General features: G+C 43.3%; 1 protein-coding gene across 1 annotated transcript in view; it reads right to left on the bottom strand.

Annotated features, from left to right (window-relative positions):
* LOC143929829 (alpha-2-macroglobulin-like protein 1) overlaps positions 1-19,266 on the bottom strand; it is a 142,993-nt gene that overhangs the window by 88,676 nt on the left and 35,051 nt on the right. Inside the window, exons 12-14 of the mRNA XM_077453805.1 lie at positions 17,757-18,008; positions 5,409-5,466; positions 764-906 (exon numbers count right to left, since the gene is read on the bottom strand). Of these exons, the coding sequence (XP_077309931.1) occupies positions 764-906; positions 5,409-5,466; positions 17,757-18,008 (453 nt within the window). The remainder of the gene's footprint in view (positions 1-763; positions 907-5,408; positions 5,467-17,756; positions 18,009-19,266) is intronic.

The raw sequence follows: 19,266 nt of genomic DNA, 5'->3' as shown, positions 1-19,266 counted from the left end.
AAGCTGTTGACGTCCCTGTCAGGTAACACAGGTTCACCCAAAGAGTAAATTCTAAGTGACAGCTAGGTCTTCACCAGTGCACCCCACAGGGAGTAATGGGCTGGTGACACTATTGGCCCCCTGACTGCTATGCTTCCTGCCACCACCAGGTTGCCACCCTCAGGAGTATCCTACCAAGGAGTCACTGTGAAGGCTGGGGGCTAGTTTCCCAGTGTCCCATCCTCCTGTAGGCGGCCCTATTATCAGACTGTTATAACATTTGTGTCCCTCAAAGAATAATAGTGAGGACAGACCCTTAAAAAGAACTCTGCTGATTAACTGACATACATATTGAGTTTATTGGCCACACCCATTGTTAGCCATTCAGTGTTAAAATGCATATCCTCTGTTCTACAAAGCCTCTGGCTCAAGGACCCAGAGCAGAATTTTTAAGATTACGAAGGAATAAAACATTTTCTTTCTCCGCACCAGTTTTAAAACAATGGAGTCCCTCACCAGGTGTATGTGAGCAACCTGGGTGACGCACACCATCTACAAAAAAATTAACCACTCATTGAATGACTAGAAGGAGACTATTGCAGTGACTTAATGTCTTGTCTGTGTAACTTTCTACTTGAGCTACTGAGCTCAGTTAACAGGTTTTGTTCAACAGTAAAAAAGAGAGAAAAATAAATCCATATCAATCCTTTGGTGGTTTATATTTGCATGACAGAGTCCACCTAAACCTTAGACATTTTAGGTTCATGCTGTGATTGTATCATACCTCATTCTCGAAGCAGGCACCTATGTTCAGTGATGCAGTGTCTGAAATAATGTCCTCCTTCAGGGGCACAAGGGCCATTAATGTAGCTCCTGTTGCAAATGAACTACCAACGGTAAATTCTATTGAGGCTGATCCTTTATAACCTGTAAAGACAGAGGAACATACCCTATGAAATCCCAGCAAAAGTTCTGTGGCATAATCAATCCACAGCTGGTTTCTTGTATGCTAGGAAGGCTGAACGGTGTCATAGGAATCAATGATGCCACAGTGCGCATGCACTCTAGGAAGAGAGCCCAGTTTGGATTTTTTTTTTTTTTTATAGCAAAGGCTTTATGGCTTTGGGCAAGGGCCATACAGAGACTATCCCTGGAGCAGGGAGGAAGGTAAATATTTTACTAGTCAAGCTATGCTAAGCTAAAAGTATAAAGGTGTTCTTTAAAGGAGTTGTAAACCTTTACATATACCCAGTGAAGTGGCAGGTCTAAGGTAATACATGGAGATTAAACAAATCTTCCCTCATAAGTTGTGCCTGTTTATCTGCAGTCCTCTCTTCTCTACAGCCATACATAGTCCAGAATTTATACAGCTTGTTTGAGCTTTCAGAAAATGGGATGGGGAGCTGAAACTACACTTTGCAGAGTTTAGTGAGGAGAACTCTAAGCCCTTGTACACACGGTCAGAGATTCCGTCGGAATGTGTCCGATCGGAGCGTTTTGTCGGATATTCCGACTGTGTGTGGTCTGCATCGGACTGTTTCCGTCGGAATATCCGTCGGACCAACTTTTCCAACTTGCCAGAAATATTTTCCGACAAAATGCTCCGATCGGACATACTCCGATCATGTGTAGAGAATTCCGATCGGACAAAGTGCCACGCATGCTCAGATCAAATTCCTACATCAAAGCTATTGGCTACTAGCCTGAACGTAGTCCCGTCGTAACGAAATAACGTCATCATGTTATGTACAATCGGATTTTGTGACAACTTAGCCCTTGTACACACGGTCGGAGATTCCGACAACCAAATCCATTGGATTTTGTCCAAAACTGTTGTATACACACGGTTGGACGAAGTTGACGGAAAATCCGATCATTCAGAACGTGATGACGTTATTTCGTTACGACGGGACTACGTTCAGGCTAGTAGCCAATAGCTTTGATGTAGGAATTTGATCTGAGCATGCGTGGCACTTTGTCCGATCGGAATTCTCTACACATGATCGGAGTATGTCCGATCTGAGAATTTTGTCGGAAAATATTTCCGGCAAGTTGGAAAATTTGATCGGACGGATATTCTGACGGAAACAGTCCAATGCATACCACACACAGTCGGAATATCCGACAAAACGCTCCGATCGGACACATTCCGTCGGAATCTCAGATCGTGTGTACAAGGGCTTAGTCCGACCGTGTGTATGCAACATCACTTCCGGACCTCTTCTAGAATTAATCCGTCGGAATTACTCTGACGGATTTGGTTGTCGGAATCTCCGACCGTGTGTACAAGGGCTAAGAGCTGATTGGAGGGAAGGGATATACTCCCTTTTATACAGCTTACGGGAACAGAGCTGAGGCTGTCAATAATAAGCTGTGTGCTGGAAATACCTCCCTTGTCGCCTTTTTTTGTTTAATCTTATTTTATTGAAAGTTAATGAAAGAATAGATAGATTAACATCCTTATATACAATGGTGATATCAAGTACATATCGCGCAAGAAAGTTACCATAAACAGGACTGAGATTCTATGATTGGGCTTCTGAAGAAATTACATTGAAAAAAATTATAGTAACATTCTATGCATAAGAAAGCAGAATAACAGAGTAGAACAGTCCTTCATATAGATCAATTCCAATGAAGAGGAAAAAAAAAGGGCAACGTATATTATTCTAATAGGCACTATTCCAAAAACAAAATGGGATGTAGAATGGGTCACTCGTTATCTACAGAAACAGGACAATTTTATGGAACCGAGCTTCATAAGGATTAGATAATACGAGGACAGTTATTAGAATCAGAGAGGGATAGGCATAAGTGAGGGAGAGAAAGAGGGATACCAAAGAGGTTAAAGAGGGTAAGGAGACACTCCAGCATGGCTATGAAGTAGGTGAGGCTGAGTTGCCTTCAGCCCGTGTGATATACTGTATTCCGCGGAGTAACGAATAAAAACGGACCATGAAGTCCTTCCCAGTTTCCTGGGCCAACAGACCTTCCAGGACTCTGATCCGGTCCACGTCAACAGCCCAATCCCCTAGGGAGGGCACGTTTGTTGATCTCCAATGACTGGGAATCGCCGTCCTGGCCGTGGCTAGAAAATGTTGCAGGATATATTTTTTTAATCAATTTGAGGTGGCCCGGGATCATAGACAGAAAGGCTACCTCTGGTGAGGGTTTGATTGAGGTCACCATCAGTCTGCAGGTCGCAAGTACAAGTCAAAGATATTTTGCCAAAACTTCCATATAGGAGGGCATTCCCACCAAATGTCTAGCACAGTACCTCTAGAGGACAGTCATCGCCAACAAGTATCTGACAGGGATGGGTTAAAACGCTGTATAGTCGAAGGGCATCTGTACCATCTTGTCATCAACTTGAAGCCTTTTTCTTGGGACTTAGATGCTAGAGAAATCTTATGTGCCAGGATGAAGTACTTTTGCCAGTCCGTATGTGAAATAGAATGTCTTAACTCTAATTCCCAGTTCTGTGTGTAAGGTGGGAGGTCAGGGGTAGAGGCGTTGAGAAGTAAGGAGTGATGGTGTGGCAAGGATGCTGCACTGTTCCTGGATTCAAAGCAGCATTGCCACTGTAGGCTGTTTTCAGGGGGTGTGACTATCAGCATTATCACTGCTGGTTCTCTAACCTGTAGCTTGTCAATCTGCATCTGGCTATGCTTAGTCATGGCCACTGCCTTTTGAATTGAAAACACTGCCTCTGTTGCTGAAAACCCTCCCACTGTGAGCTGCAGTGTATGGGAGGGGGAGCGTGTGCAGCACAAAGGAGAAATTGATTCAACCAGGGACTTTAAAAAGATGCTTTTTACTTACTTTATGAAGCTTTTGCATCACATTGTAACTGGATTTTAGCAATTGTTAGCTTTTAGTTATGCTTTTAGGTAAGTAAAGAATGCAGACATCGTCACCTGTTGCATGTGTAGGCAGGTTCTGCATGCTTAAAGCGGACCTTCCATCATTTTTTCAACTTTCCATCTATCAAATCTTCTGCCCTTGTTTTAACTTTAGATAGTAAAACATTGTCTCTCTGCCAATAAATACCTTATATTCCTGTTTCTTGTCTGGAAAAAAAAAACTAGGCTTATGACATCATGCACAGCTCTCTCTCTCTCTCTCTCTCGTGAGAGTTTTCCAGCAAGGGGGAGGGAGTAATATGAGGGCTAATGAGAGCTGCAGAGCTGTAGGTGTGCCTCTGTGTGTCTGTGTAAATCCAGGAAGTGAACAGGCAGCATATTCAGCTGCCCACAGTTAAAATGGCTGTAGCCAGACTCAGTGGAGGGGGATTTCTGCAGCATATTTGGCAAGTACAGAATCACAGTATATATAAAATAATATGCAAAGTGATTAGAGGGAAGCTTCAGAATGGCAAAGAAGTTTTTATTACAAATTATGGGAGAAGACTGCAGTTCCTCTTTAAGAACAAGGCACGTTAGCAGCACAAAGGCGTAAAACAGCAATTGCAAGATTGCTCACTCCGCTTCCTTATTTGAGAACTAAACAAAACAATCAGAGGACTGCTGTTGCTGCTAAGAAGACCTGTCAGAGGACATACCAGTCCTCTGTACAGGGCTCCCAGCAGCCCTCTTGGGGAAGTCTTGTGTCCTGATTGGATTTTGATTTGGTGACCATCTTGGACCCAGTAGGGTTATATATATATATACACCTTCTGTTGAGGCCACTGTTAGCGCTCGCATGATGGGTTTAGGTAGGGAGAGTAACCTGTCTTGTCAATGACAGCTAGGTTTAGTGCAGGGAAAGGCTCTTGCCGCATATGGATTGTCAATTCTACTCTATTGTTCCTGGATCAGGTGACAAGCACCCCAGCTCTTCTGTTCAAATACCAGTCATCCCTGTTCACCTGTGAAGTAAGAGAGAAGCTCTGATGCCTCCCTCTTCTGGGTCCTGTCACACAGAATCCAAACTAAAATGGAACGTCACCCACAAGGGTAAGTTCTGCTCTCTCTCCTCCCTCCCCCACCACAATGGATTATATTTTTTGGGGGAGGTGGGGAGTGGATACCTGGTTTTGCCAGGTGCCCGATCCCACTTTTGATCAGATTGCTGCAGTGGATCCACCGGAAGACCACCCCCCCCCCCCCCATTCCTGTAGCCTTTTGGGACCATGCACCATGATAGGACCAGACTGGATCAGCTGCAGAAAAGGTATGTATAGCAATTTTTGCTTTACAGGGCTATATAAATTAGTCTTAGAATGTGGCTGCAAGTAGATTTAAAGTTAGAGTAGAAGATCAGTCAAAAACAAAGTACCTTGACCTGTTTAAACATCTATTGTAATTATCATTTTCCACTACCATTTTTTTTAAAACTAAAAATCTAGGAAAACTGCTATCATCTGATCCCTCTGAACTATAGCCACACACAACCCTTATCCACACACATATCCAGTCGGAAGTACTTACTTTCTGACAGGTCAACTGGGACTTCACCATTTTCTGCAATGCTGTTTCTTGCCATAAACTGAAAAAATATTAAACGCAAATTAAAAAAATCAAAACATGTTGAAAGTTCATACAGTATATAACCAAAACATTTTTTTGTCAGTTTTTAGAGTTTATAGAGTAAGACAGAGTTCTGTTTTTTATTCCTCTCTGTCTTCCTGCTAGAGAGATTCATTCTTTATGTTCATTCTAGTGACCCTTATCTCCAAGACAGAAAGTAATGGGAAATATAACATTTTACAGTGGTTGCAAATGCAAAAGGTGAGAAATCTTCCAATGGGGACACCAGCTCTAGTGATAACTGTCTAAGCCCTTGTACACACGGTCGGAGATTTCGACAACCAAATCCGTCGGATTTTGTCCGTCGGATTCTGCCCGTCGGATCTTGTCCGAAACTGTTGCATACACACGGTCGGACTAAGTTGTCGAAAAATCCGATCATTCAGAACGTGATGACGTAATTTCATTACGATGGGACTAAGTTCGGGCTAGTAGCCAATAGCTTTGATGTAGGAATTTGATCTGAGCATGCGTGGCACTTTGTCCGATCAAAATTCTCTACACATGATCGGAGTATGTCCGATCGAACCAGTTGGTCGGAAAATATTTCCAACAAGTTGGAAAATTGGGTCCGATGGATATTCCGACGGAATCAGTCCGATGCATATCACACACAGTCGGATTATCCGACAACACGGTCCAATAAGACACATTCCAACGGATTCCCCGACCGTGTGTACAAGGGCTAAGACAGCCTTTCTCAACCTTTTCAACACAGAGTAACCCTTGAAATAGTTCTCCGGTCTCAGCGAACCCCTACTAAAAATTAGAACTCTACAACTCATAATACATTAATGTGATTGTCAGTGGGAAGAATGGTCATTACCCTTTACAAATAGCTAAAAAGATCAATGGTGTCGGTGGGAACTTATCTGAGAGGCAGAAATTGCACAATGCTGAAGGAACCCCTAGCAACCTTTGGAGGAACCCTGGTTGAGAATCACTGGTCTAAGTGGAGAATTCCATTCACTTTATAGACATTTCTTTTCACTTTCTGTTGTAGATCTAGGACAGGACATAAAGGTAAATCTCCCTCAAGAAACACAGGTGGGAAAAAAACTCCCAATAAACTTAGGGAAACGTACCCTTTCCTCATATACTGTATCTAAACCCCGCCAAAAAAAAAGGTTGGCTAGTCTAAACTACTATGATACTACACGTAACCCATAGGGGGTTCAGTGGATATGCAGTTGAGTTGGCTAATGAAAAGACATCATAGTGTGGTTGTAAATTCATTCAGTATAGATCTTTGGATCACCAACAGGAAGAAGGAGGACCTAATTCCTCTATATAGATCTTTATATCACTAGAGGGATCATCAATAGGAGGAAGGAGGCCCTGATTCCTCTATATAGATCTTTATATCACTAGAGGGATCACCAATAGGAGGAAGGAGGCCCTGATTCCTCTATATAGATCTTTATATCACTAGAGGGATCACCAATAGGAGGAAGGAGGCCCTGATTCCTCTATATAGATCTTTATATCACTAGAGGGATCACCGGCAGGAGGAAGGAGGCCCTGATTCCTCTATATAGATCTTTATATCACTAGAGGGATCACCAATAGGAGGAAGGAGGCCCTGATTCCTCTATATAGATCTTTATATCACTAGAGGGATCACCAATAGGAGGAAGGAGGTCCTGATTTCTCTATATAGATCTATTACTTTACTAGAGGAATCACCAGCGGGAGGAAGGAGGCCTTGATGCCTTGATTGCTTTATATATATATATATATATATCCTTATTCCTCTACCTCTATATACATTGTTATTTAGTCCTCATATCCAGTTCTGGATACCTCATTTACAAAAAGATACTGATAAGACAGAGCAAGTCCAGAGATGAAGACCACAAATGGTGAAAGGTTTGGGGGATAAGACATATCAGGAGCGATTGCAGGAACATAGTATATACCGTCTTGAAGAAAGAAGGGACATGACTGAAACATTTATAAACATGAAGGGTGTCAATGAGGTTCAGCTGGGAAATATTTTCAATATGAGGCCAAGTTTAAGAACACGTGGACATGACCTCATACTTGCAGGAGGAAAGTTCAAAACTAACCTTAGAAATAATTTTATTATATGAGATAGATTGTCTAAGCCTTACAAATTCAAGTTGCCCATAGTTCATTAGTTCCCTTGTTGCGAAACAAGGATATCACCCCAACCTTAATAGAAAAACACCAAACACCTTTGAACATTTTCGATACACTCAAATAAAACATTACCTGCGTGCTTTATCTCGCAATTGTGACCTTGTAACAATGTAGCCTATGGAATATTTACGTCACAGATAACCACTTCAGCCCCGAGCCTCTTTTTTACACTTGTTGTTAAAAGTTAGAATAATTTATTTTTGCTAGAAAATTACTTAGAACCCGCAAACATTATATATTTTATATATATATATATATATATATATATATATATATATATATATATATATATATATATACATTATTTTTTTCTAACACCCTAGAGAATAAAATAGTGGTCATTGCAATACTTTATTTCACTACATATTTGCACAGCGGTCTTACAAAGTGCACTTTTTTTTTTTAAATACACTTTTTTTAAGTAAAAAAAATAAGACAACAGTAAAGCTAGCCCAATTTCATTTTATATTTTGAAAGAAAATGTTACACCGAGTAAATTAATACCCAACATGTCACGCTTCAAAATTGCGCCCGCTCGTGGAATGGTGTCAAACTTTTACCCTTAAAAATCTCCATAGGATACCAGTTTTGAGTTACAGAGGAGGTCTAGGGCTAGAATTATTGCTCTCACTCTAACGATCGTGATGATACCTCATGTGTGGTTTTAACACTGTTTTCATATGCAAGCACTGCTCACGTGTGCGCTGTCTTCTGCACGCAAGCTCGTCGGGACGGGGCGCTTTAAAACTTTTTTTTTCTTATTTATTTTACTTTTAGTTTTTTATTTTGACATTTTTTTTAATTTTTTTTAATTTGGGTCACTTTTATTTCTATTACAAGGAATGTAAGCATCCCTTGTAATAGAAAAAAAGCATGACAGGACCTCTTTAATATGAGATCTGGGGCCAAAAAGACCCCAGATCTCATGTTAACACTAAAATGCAAAAAAAAAAAAAATCTCCTTTAAGAGCTATGGGTGGAAGTGACATTTGACGTCGCTTCTGCCCCCTCTCTTACTATGGAGCTGAGCAGGGGCCATCTTCCCCTCAGTCGGCAGCCAGCCAAACATGTGAGAGGACGTGATCGTTTCAGCTGCTACCGGCAAGTGCGGTAAGCGGAGGAGACGACTGGAGCGGGGCAGGAGGGGGGACACTTCTCCCGCCGTTGATAAAAGTGATCTTGCAGTGAATCCACCACTGAGACCACTTTTATCTCAAAGAGAAATGCACACCATTCTCAAAAATACTGGGTTTATGGCATCTCGCTGCTGCCATAACCCTGATATTTAGCGCCAAAGTACCGACGTACAGGTACGGCAATTTACGTGAAATGGATATAATCTGTGGTAATTTTTCTTAAATATATACCATTTTAACATATTCATTGGCCAAACTGAGCTACAGTATGTGGTCAAATAGGAACAGGATATAAAAGAAGGCATTGAACTTGAAGATTGGCGCTCGATAGCACTGGCAGCATCGAGGTTACTCATCCACACTTCTTTTATTGAAGCTAACTATAAAGTACTACTAAGATGGTATGTGGTTTCGGCTTGGCTACTTATGTCCCAGGAGCCTTATCTAAGTGTTTCAGAGGATGTGGTTAAGAAAGGACAGCCTATCACAGGCATGTACTGGCCATAGGGACTATAGGGAGTTTCCCGGTGGGCCGATGGCTCAGTGGGCCGGTTTCAGTGACAGCCAGTGGCATCACTGAGGGGGACTTTTGGGGCCATAGCCCCAAATCTGGGGCCCATAGCCCCGAGTCAGTCCAGGAGTCCCCAACCACAGGGTCCTGGCCCACTACTTTCCTCTTTCTGGTGACCCTGATGTAAGGAGGGGCTCTCTGGGGACCCTGATGTAAGCCGGAGGCTCTCTGGGGAACCTGATGTAAGGGAGAGGCTCTCTGTGGACCCGAATGTAAGGGGGTTGGCTCTCTAGGGACCCTGATGTAAGGCGGATAATCTCTAGGGACCCTGATGTAAGGCGGATGATCTCTGGGGACTCTGATGTAAGGGGAATGCTATATGGGGACCCTGATGTAAGGGGAGGCTCTCTGGGGACCCTGATGTAAGGGGAGGCTCTCTGGGGACCCTGATGTAAGGGGAGGCTCTCTGTCGACCCTGATGTAAGTGGGGGGCTCTCTGGGGACCCAGATGTAAAGGGGGCTCTCTAGGGGCTTTGTTGCGCAATTGCGTACAGTTTATATACTGTTTTTTGTGTGTTTGCAAAATTAAAGTGGGCCGGTCTGGATAAAGTCCAGCGCCAAATTTTTGTCCCAGTCCAGCCCTGGCCTATCATATTTGGTGGCAATGTCCTAAAGGAAAGGGGTTTTGGATCATAATCTATCATTTTATTTTTTCTCTTACTTATTACTTACTAATTCATCTGACCAAATCACCGAAACATGTGTTGCTGGGATGTAAAGTGGAGGAAGCCTCGAAAAATCAGAGACGACTTCTTACTTTCATATTCGTCTCTGTCAAAATTACTATAGCTAAAAATTGGAAGTCGGCTACCATACCATTTGACCATCTTAAATACAAACTTTCCTGGCTTATGTTGCATGAAAGGTAAAACAGTAACTCTACAGGATAAATTGAAGGTATTCGAAAGGATATGGGGCCCATGGATTAGATACTTGACTAATGACCCCCAGACCATACCCGATTAGGATCTCTTCTGATTTCTCTAGATCTATTACTAGAGGGATCACCAGCGGGAGGAAGGAGGTCTTGATTGCTTTATATAGATCTTTATATCACTAGAAGGATCACTAACTGGATCAATAACTGGAGGAAGGAGGTCCTGGTTCCTCTGGTCGATATGGACCAGAGCGTGGAGTCTTTTTCTCTTCCCCTACCCCCTTCCTTTTCTCTTGTCCTCCTTTTTCCTACTTTTCTTTCCTTCTTGTTTTATGCTTCAGGGATTTGGACTGCATGATTCCAGAATTGTGGGGGGGGGGGGGGGGGGGGGTTGGAGCATCCCTCTCCCACTGCTTGGGAGGATTTGCACGTCCTGAGGTGTAGAGCGTAGTCTGGACCCCATTAAGTCACATTACTATCACACAATAGAAAGACTTGCTGGGACATTTATGCTTTATTGCCTCTCTACAAACTACTAATTCGATTGTGATTCATTAAGAGTTGATTTACAGTGGAACCTTGGTTAACGAGTAACGCTGTTAACGAGCGTTTTGAATGATGAGCAACTTTTTTTAAAAATTCTAACTCGGTTTGCGAGTGTTGTCTCGCAAAGCGAGCAGAATTCAAGCTAATGTGGTGTGCAGTACCACATTTGGCCAGAGGTGTGGGGGGTGCTGGTGGCACTCGGAATGGTTTGGAGCCGTCCTGAAATACTCGGAATGGGCTGGCGGGTGTAAACATTACCGTGTACTCAGCTGGAAAGGTCAAAACAGTTCATTTTATTATTTTTTTTAATCTCAGCCTTTCCAGCCTGGAGGAGAGATGCAGAGTCTTATAAAGAGGACCTGTCGTGCACTATTCCTATAACTAGGGATGTTTGCATTCCTTGTAATAGGAATAAAAGTGATAAAAATAAATAAAAAATAAAGAGAAAGTGTAAGAAAAAATAAAATAAAGGTAAATAAACAATTAAAAAAAATAATAATTCAAGATCGTGTATTAAGCATACACACGATCTGACTTTTTTCAGCCAGCTTTCACCAAATCACGTGGCTTTTCTGCTCTCTTAAAAAAAAATTATTAAAGAGAGAGCGTAAAAATAAATTTAAAAAAATTTAAAACAAACAATAAAAAAAGTTTAAATGCCCACCGTCCCCGCGCACAGAAGTGAATACGTATGTCGTACCCACATATGTACACAGCATTCAAATCACACATGTGAGGTATCGCCACATGCGTTAGAGCGAGAGAGATAATTCTAGCCCAAAGCCTCCTCTGTAACTCTAAACTGGTAACCTGTAAAAAAAATGTAAAACTTTTTCTATGGAGATTTTTAAGTACCAAAGTTTGGTGCCATTCCACGAGTGTGCGCAATTATAGAGCGTGACATGCTAGATATCTATTTACTCGGCGTAACATCATTTTCACATTATGCAAAAAAATTGGGCTAACTTTACAGTTTTTTTTTTTTTATTTAGTTCATGAAATTGTTTTTATATAAAAAAAAAATAAAACACATTTGAAAAATTCCTGCACAAATACTATGTGACGTAAAAAGTTGCAACGATCGCCATTTTATTTCTTAGAGTCTCTTTAAAAAATAAAAAATAATATATATATATATATATATATATATATATATATATATATATATATATTGTGAGGGGGTTCGCTCGGTAGCGGGTGTGTGTGACCCCCTGGATGGGTTCATAACACAAAGTCAGGCACAGCAGACAGCGGTGCAGGTGCAAAAAACAAAAGATCCGGTTTATTTAGGCTACATGCAGTGATACATATAACAGCCAAACAAAATAAAACAAGAAAATAAATCCTGGTCAGCTTGACCTCTAACTACACACGTAGACTCCCTGTCTAACAACTGTGTGCAGCCTTGTGCTGCCCCAGTCCCTGTCTCTATTGTAGGGGTTTGCCACACAGGCGTTAACTCACCGCACAGAACAGATCTCAGACTCCCCAGTCTATACACACAAAACTGGTTCCAGGATGGAGCATCTCCCTATGCATGCTGGGGTTTTTTGTAGAGGTCTTAATGAGCCCACTTACTACAGCTGGGCTCATTAACTCTTCCCCTCTAATTGTAAAAGTCTGCATACAGCCTGAATCTAGGACACACATATTTCCCATCCTGAATACAACCAGGTGATTTTACCTGCGTGCTGCCACATACCCCCCCCTCTTGTTTCAACCTTGGGGTTGTAACACAAGTAGCCAGACACGCATGTATCCGAGACAAAGCATCCACATTCCCCATTTTAACACCAGGGCGATGCTTAACTGTAAAGTTAAATTCCTGTAGGGCCAGGAACCACCTATTTACCCTTCTATTGGTCTTGTTTTGAGCCATCCACTTTAAAGGAGCGTGATCAGTCACCAGGTCAAAGCGCCTACCTAGCAGATAGTACCGAAGGGAATCTAGAGCCCACTTCACTGCTAAACATTCCTTCTCAATCGTGGAGTAATTTACCTCATGGGACTTCAACTTCCTGCTGAGGTAAATGACTGGGTGCTCTTCCCCGTTCCAGACCTGGGATAACACTGCTCCTAACCCAACGTCTGACGCATCAGTTTGTACAACAAAGTCCTTAGAGAAGTCTGGTGAGTACAACACTGGCTGGCTACATAAGGCTGTTTTTAAGGACTGAAATGCTTCCTCAGCCTCTGGGGACCATTTAACCATAACCGACTCTTTCCCTTTTGTCAGGTTGGTGAGGGGCACAGCCTGAGAAGCAAAATGGGGAATGAATCGTCGATAATAGCCAGCGATTCCCAGAAAGGCTCGTACCTGTTTCTTGCTGTTGGGACGTGGCCAACTCTGTATGGCCTCGACTTTATTGACTTGGGGTTTTATCACCCCCCTCCCAATAGTGTACCCAAGATATTTGGCCTCCTCCTGCCCAATGGTACACTTCTTTGGATTGGCCGTAAACCCAGCTTCCCGGATAGAGTCTAGGACTGCTTGTACTTTTGGCAAATGTGAGACCCAGTCTGTGCTATGGATAATCACATCATCCAGGTAAGCTGCAGCATATTTCTGATGGGGCCTCAGAATCTTATCCATTTTCCGCTGGAATGTTGCCGGTGCATTCTGTAACCCAAACGGCATTCTCTTATATTGGAATGCCCCATCTGGGGTTACAAACGCAGTTTTCTCCTTGGCCGACTCGGCCAGGGGAATTTGCCAATACCCTTTGGTGAGATCAAGAGTTGTCATATATCGGGCTGTTCCCAGCCGGTCAATCAACTCATCTATACGTGGCATGGGGTAGGTGTCAAATTTTGTAACTTTATTTAATTGTCTAAAATCGTTACAAAACCGCCAGCTCCCATCAGGTTTGGGCACTAGTACAATAGGACTGGACCAGTCACTCTGGGACTCCTCTATCACACCCAATTCCAACATCCTTTGAACCTCCCCACGTATTGCCTCCCGTCGGGCCTCTGGTATTCTATAAGGTTTTAGTTTTACCCTTTCTCCTGGCGGGGTGATAATGTCATGCTCTACGCCAGATGTTTGTCCCGGAAGCTCAGAGAAAATCTCTTTGTTACGAAGTACAAACTCTTTAACCTCCTGTTGTTGGGGTTTCGATAAGGTGTCTGCTATTCCAACCTCAGGAACTAAGCAATCAGGCTGTACTTGTGACAAAGTCTCTGCGACTAGGGATTCCCTATCCCTCCAGGCTTTCAGCAGATTGACGTGATAGATCTGCTCCGGCTTTCGCCTTCCTGGCTGTCTAACCCTGTAGTTCACCTCACTAATTTTTTCAATTACTTCATATGGACCTTGCCATTTGGCCAGAAATTTGCTTTCAACTGTAGGGACTAGCACCAAGACCCTATCCCCCGGGGAAAAAGTACGGGTCTTGGCCCCACGGTTGTACACTCTCTGCTGTGCTAACTGCGCTTGGGTCAAATGTTCCTTTACAATTGGCATTACCTGTGCAATTCTATCTTGCATCAGGGCGACGTGCTCAATCACACTCCTGTGAGGAGAACTCTCATTTTCCCAAGTTTCCTTGGCGATATCCAGCAGCCCTCTTGGGTGTCTCCCATAGAGCAACTCGAAGGGTGAGAAACCCGTAGAGGATTGGGGTACCTCCCTAATGGCAAACATCAGATAGGGTATTAGACAATCCCAATTCTTTCCATCTCTATCCACCACCTTCTTTAACATTTGTTTTAGGGTTTTGTTGAATCTTTCAACCAACCCATCTGTTTGGGGGTGATACACAGATGTACGCAATTGCTTCACTTTGTACAACTTGCATAATTCTTTCATAACCCGGGACATAAAGGGTGTACCTTGGTCCGTAAGCAGTTCCTTACAAATACCCACGCGGCTAAAAACAAGGGATAGCTCTTTGGCTATGGTTTTGGCCGAGGTATTTCGGAGAGGAATTGCTTCCGGATAACGGGTGGCATAGTCCAATATAACCAAAATGTACTGATGCCCCCTAGCAGACTTCATTATCGGACCTACCAAATCCATTGCGATCCTCTCAAAGGGGACCTCAATGATAGGAAGAGGTACCAGTGGGTTACGGAAATGTGGCATAGGTGCCGACTTCTGACACACAGGGCAGGAGGAACAATACTTTTCTATTTCCTTCATGACCCCAGGCCAATAGAATCTCTGCAATACCCTCTCTCTGGTTTTCTCTGTCCCCAGATGACCTCCCAGAATGTGTCCATGAGCCAATTCTAACACCGACTCCCTGTAAGGTTTGGGCACCACAAGTTGCTCAATGGTTTCTTCTGCCCTTTGAGCCACTCGATACAGCAGGTCCCTTTCCACAGTGAAGTACGGGTAAGTGCAAGTCTTATCTGGGTTCACTAACTCGCCATCTATTTTCACCACATTTTCCCGTGCCTTTATTAGGGTGGGGTCTTTTAACTGTTCTATGGCAAAATTTTCCCTGTGAACCTCAAGATCCGAAAACTCCACAGACGGCATGTTTTCAACTGAGGATGTTGGCTCCTCCCCAGTTTCTCGAGTTTCCCCCGCCAATACCGACAAGGGAAATTCAGGAGAGTCCTCACCACTCCCAGAGGAATTCTGGTCATCTTCCTGGTCTATAGGGGCACCAGTGGGGGGCTCAGGACAATCCCAGAGTTCCCAGAATTTTGGAAAATCCCTTCCCACAATAGCATCATGTGGTAAGTGAGACACTAACCCCACCTGATGAGAGAGGTTACCTTTGGGGGTCTCAAAAAACACTGAAGTTACAGGATACTCTCGGGTGTCCCCATGCACACAAATAACAGCCACCCTGTTCTTCCCAGAGACCTCTGTAGTAACTAATTCAGCTTTTATCAATGTTACCAGGCTACCTGAATCTAGCAACACATCGACATGTCTACCATTAATACACATTTTACATAAATGTCTCTCAGGTCCCCGAATGGCAGTGCATGCAACTGTCGCAAACAGCGACTGACGTCTCTCCCTTATAAAGTCACATTGCATAGGCTCATCCACAACTGGGCAATTGGCTGCAATATGTCCCTCTTGCCGGCAGCGGTAGCAAATAATTTTTTTCGCTGCCTCTTGCAGCATGGGCTTCCTGGGCTGATCCCGCCAGACCTTAGGTAGAACTCCCACCCTCTCACTCTCTCCACCCTCACCCCTTGGAGTCATCTTACCCGCCACTGGGGATGATCTGGTCTTAGGGGGGAAAGTCCGTGAGTCCCTGGAAGAGGTGGTCAAGTTCTCTGTAGCCAAGTACCTCTCAACCAGATCCACAAGTTTATCTGCATTTTCTGGGTCTCCATGGCTTACCCATTTTTGGATGGCAGTAGGAAGAGCTCTCAGGAAACGATCCATAACCACACGTTCCACAATGTTTGGTGCGGTCAAAATCTCTGGCTGCAGCCACTTCCTGCTCAGGTGAATGAGATCATACATTTGAGACCTGGGAGGTTTTCCAACCTGAAAAGTCCAGTTATGCACACGCTGAGCCCGGACTGCCAGGGTGACACCCAGCCGTGCCAATATTTCTGCTTTTAGCACCACATAGTCTTTTGCTTGGTCAGGCTCTAGGTCATAATAAGCTTTCTGCGATTCCCCAGTTAACAGAGGGGCCACCAGTCCAGCCCATTGCTCCTTGGGCCACTTTTCCCTTTCAGCAGTCCTTTCAAATGTGGTCAAAAACACCTCCGGATCATCCTCTCCAGTCATTTTTGTCAGTAAACGGCTCACACCAAAGGTTGCGGTATTATTGTACCCACTTGCTTCATTGGTCTGCGGACGTTGCTGTATCAATATCTCTATTTGCTGTTGAAAATTCTGCTCTTGCTTCTGCAACAGGTCTATGAAGCGGGCTTCAGATCGCTGCTGGGATTGTTGCTGAGCTTCCAAACTCTGCTGCAAAGTTGCATTTGTCTGCTGCTGATTTGCATTTGCCTGCTGCTGGGCTTCCAAACTCTGCTGCAAAGTTGCATTTGTCTGCTGCTGATTTGCATTTGCCTGCTGCTGGGCTTGTTGTTGAGCTGCAAGGCTCTTTTGTAAAGCTGCATTTGTTTGCTGCTGATTTGCATTTGCTTGCTGCTGGTTTGCATTTGCTAGAGCCAGCTGTCTCAGTATCTCCTCCATGCTGGCCTTAACAAAAAAAAAAAAACTGCCAAAATTCTCCACCAACTGTGAGGGGGTTCGCTCGGTAGCGGGTGTGTGTGACCCCCTGGATGGGTTCACAACACAAAGTCAGGCACAGCAGACAGCGGTGTAGGTGCAAAAAACAAAAGATCCGGTTTATTTAGGCTACATGCAGTGATACATATAACAGCCAAACAAAATAAAACAAGAAAATAAATCCTGGTCAGCTTGACCTCTAACTACACACGTAGACTCCCTGTCTAACAACTGTGTGCAGCCTTGTGCTGCCCCAGTCCCTGTCTCTATTGTAGGGGTTTGCCACACAGGCGTTAACTCACCGCACAGAACAGATCTCAGACTCCCCAGTCTATACACACAAAACTGGTTCCAGGATGGAGCATCTCCCTATGCATGCTGGGGTTTTTTGTAGAGGTCTTAATGAGCCCACTTACTACAGCTGGGCTCATTAACTCTTCCCCTCTAATTGTAAAAGTCTGCATACAGCCTGAATCTAGGACACACATATTTCCCCCATCCTGAATACAACCAGGTGATTTTACCTGCGTGCTGCCACTATATATATATATATATATATATATATATATATATATATATATATATATATATATATATATATATATATATATATAATGTTTATGGTTTCTGAGTCATTTTCTAGCAAAAAAATTATGATTTTTACATGTAGGAGAGGAGTGCCAGAATAGGCCGTGTATGGAAGTGGTCAAGAAAATTAACCTATCGGTAAGATTATCTACATTAAGCTGATATACATGATTGTTTTCAAGTGACTTCTTTTGCGCGTAAAACTCACAATGTATTTGATGCTGGTGGAAATTGCACCTTTCCCAACTCCTTCTTCTGTGAATGAGTAATCCACTTGCATGGTGTAACTCTTATAGCAGGACAACTGACCCTGTAGAGGTCTTATACGTATTTGGCTCTGTGACTTTGAGTAAGAACGATAGAGCTTCATCTCATCATAGGGGTATCTTCTAGCATAATCAATGTAGAAATTGTAATATTCATCCTGGCCATAGCAGAGGTCATCATCTTCATAAAAGGCCTGTGGAAGTAAAAGAAAGACATCAAATTATTTAGTTTTGATGCACTTGGAATGTATTTAGCTGATTTAAAACAGAAATTTCACTTTGATCCTGTTGATGGAAGAGAAATTGAAGCAGTACCAGATGACCTCAAGGTGGTGGAAAGAAGTCTTTGCCCTTGTACACACGGTCGGAGAATCTGTCGGAATGTGTCCTATCGGACCGTGTCCTCAGATAATCCGACTGTGTGTGGTATGCATCGGACTGATTCCGTCGGAATATCCGTCGGACCCAATTTTCCAACATGTTGGAAATATTTTCCGACCAACTGGTTCGATCGGACATACTCCGATCATGTGTAGAGAATTTTGATCGGACCAAGTGCCACGCATGCTCAGATCAAATTCCTACATCAAAGCTATTGGCTACTAGTCCCATCGTAACGAAATTACGTCATCGCGTTCTGAATGATCGGATTTTTTGACAACTTAGTCCGACCGTGTGTATGCAACAGTTTCGGACAAGATCCGACGGACAAAATCCGACGGATTTGGTTGGCAGAATGTCCGACCGTGTGTACAGGGGCTTTGAGTTAATGAATGGGAAGCCAAAAGGAGTGTTTTATATAAAACGCAAGGTGGCTAAGTCTTTGGTACAAAGGTAGACATAAAAACTCTGGCAACCCCATGAACAGAGGAGGCAGTCAACTTGGTGGTAGACCATAGTGTCAGAAATTGGGGACAGAAAAATACATCTCAATTCCAACCAGAATGCTCTAGAAAGCAAGGATGATGGAATTATATGCGGATTTCATGGACATTAGCCTTTCAGAGTTTTCACAGCTGCCACCTAAAGATGACTAGAGAGATGTAACAGGAGAGAGGGAGCAATAAAGAGCTCATAACAGCACTGGGTACCTTTTAGATCAGATAGCATGGGTCACCTTAGAAACTTGCTTCTACTTGATTAGTAAAATTCTGTGTTCATACTACACCAATGTTACACAATGGGGACGGCTTAATAAAACTGGAGAGTGCAAAATCTGGCGCAGCTCTGCAAAGAAACCAACCTCTATCCCTAACCCATCTCACCTTGTCTACTTTAAAAAACATACTCTCCCACCCAAGGAATCCGGCATTGTTGGTTGTAATCCATCACTCCACCACTATAGGCTGGGTCCCACACCGCCATCTTCTTTTTCTACATCATCAGTTCCCTGGTGACGTGCCGCCACACAAGCACAGTGTGTGGAAAACATCATGGCACAGAGTACAGTAT

This window comes from Lithobates pipiens, unplaced genomic scaffold (assembly GCF_037356315.1).
Source record: "Lithobates pipiens isolate NorthernLeopardFrog02 unplaced genomic scaffold, aLitPip1_a1.2 Scaffold_25, whole genome shotgun sequence".
Classification (NCBI taxonomy): Eukaryota; Metazoa; Chordata; class Amphibia; order Anura; family Ranidae; genus Lithobates; species Lithobates pipiens.
Note: the sequence above shows the minus strand (reverse complement) of the source record. Positions and strands in the feature narration are given on the sequence as shown.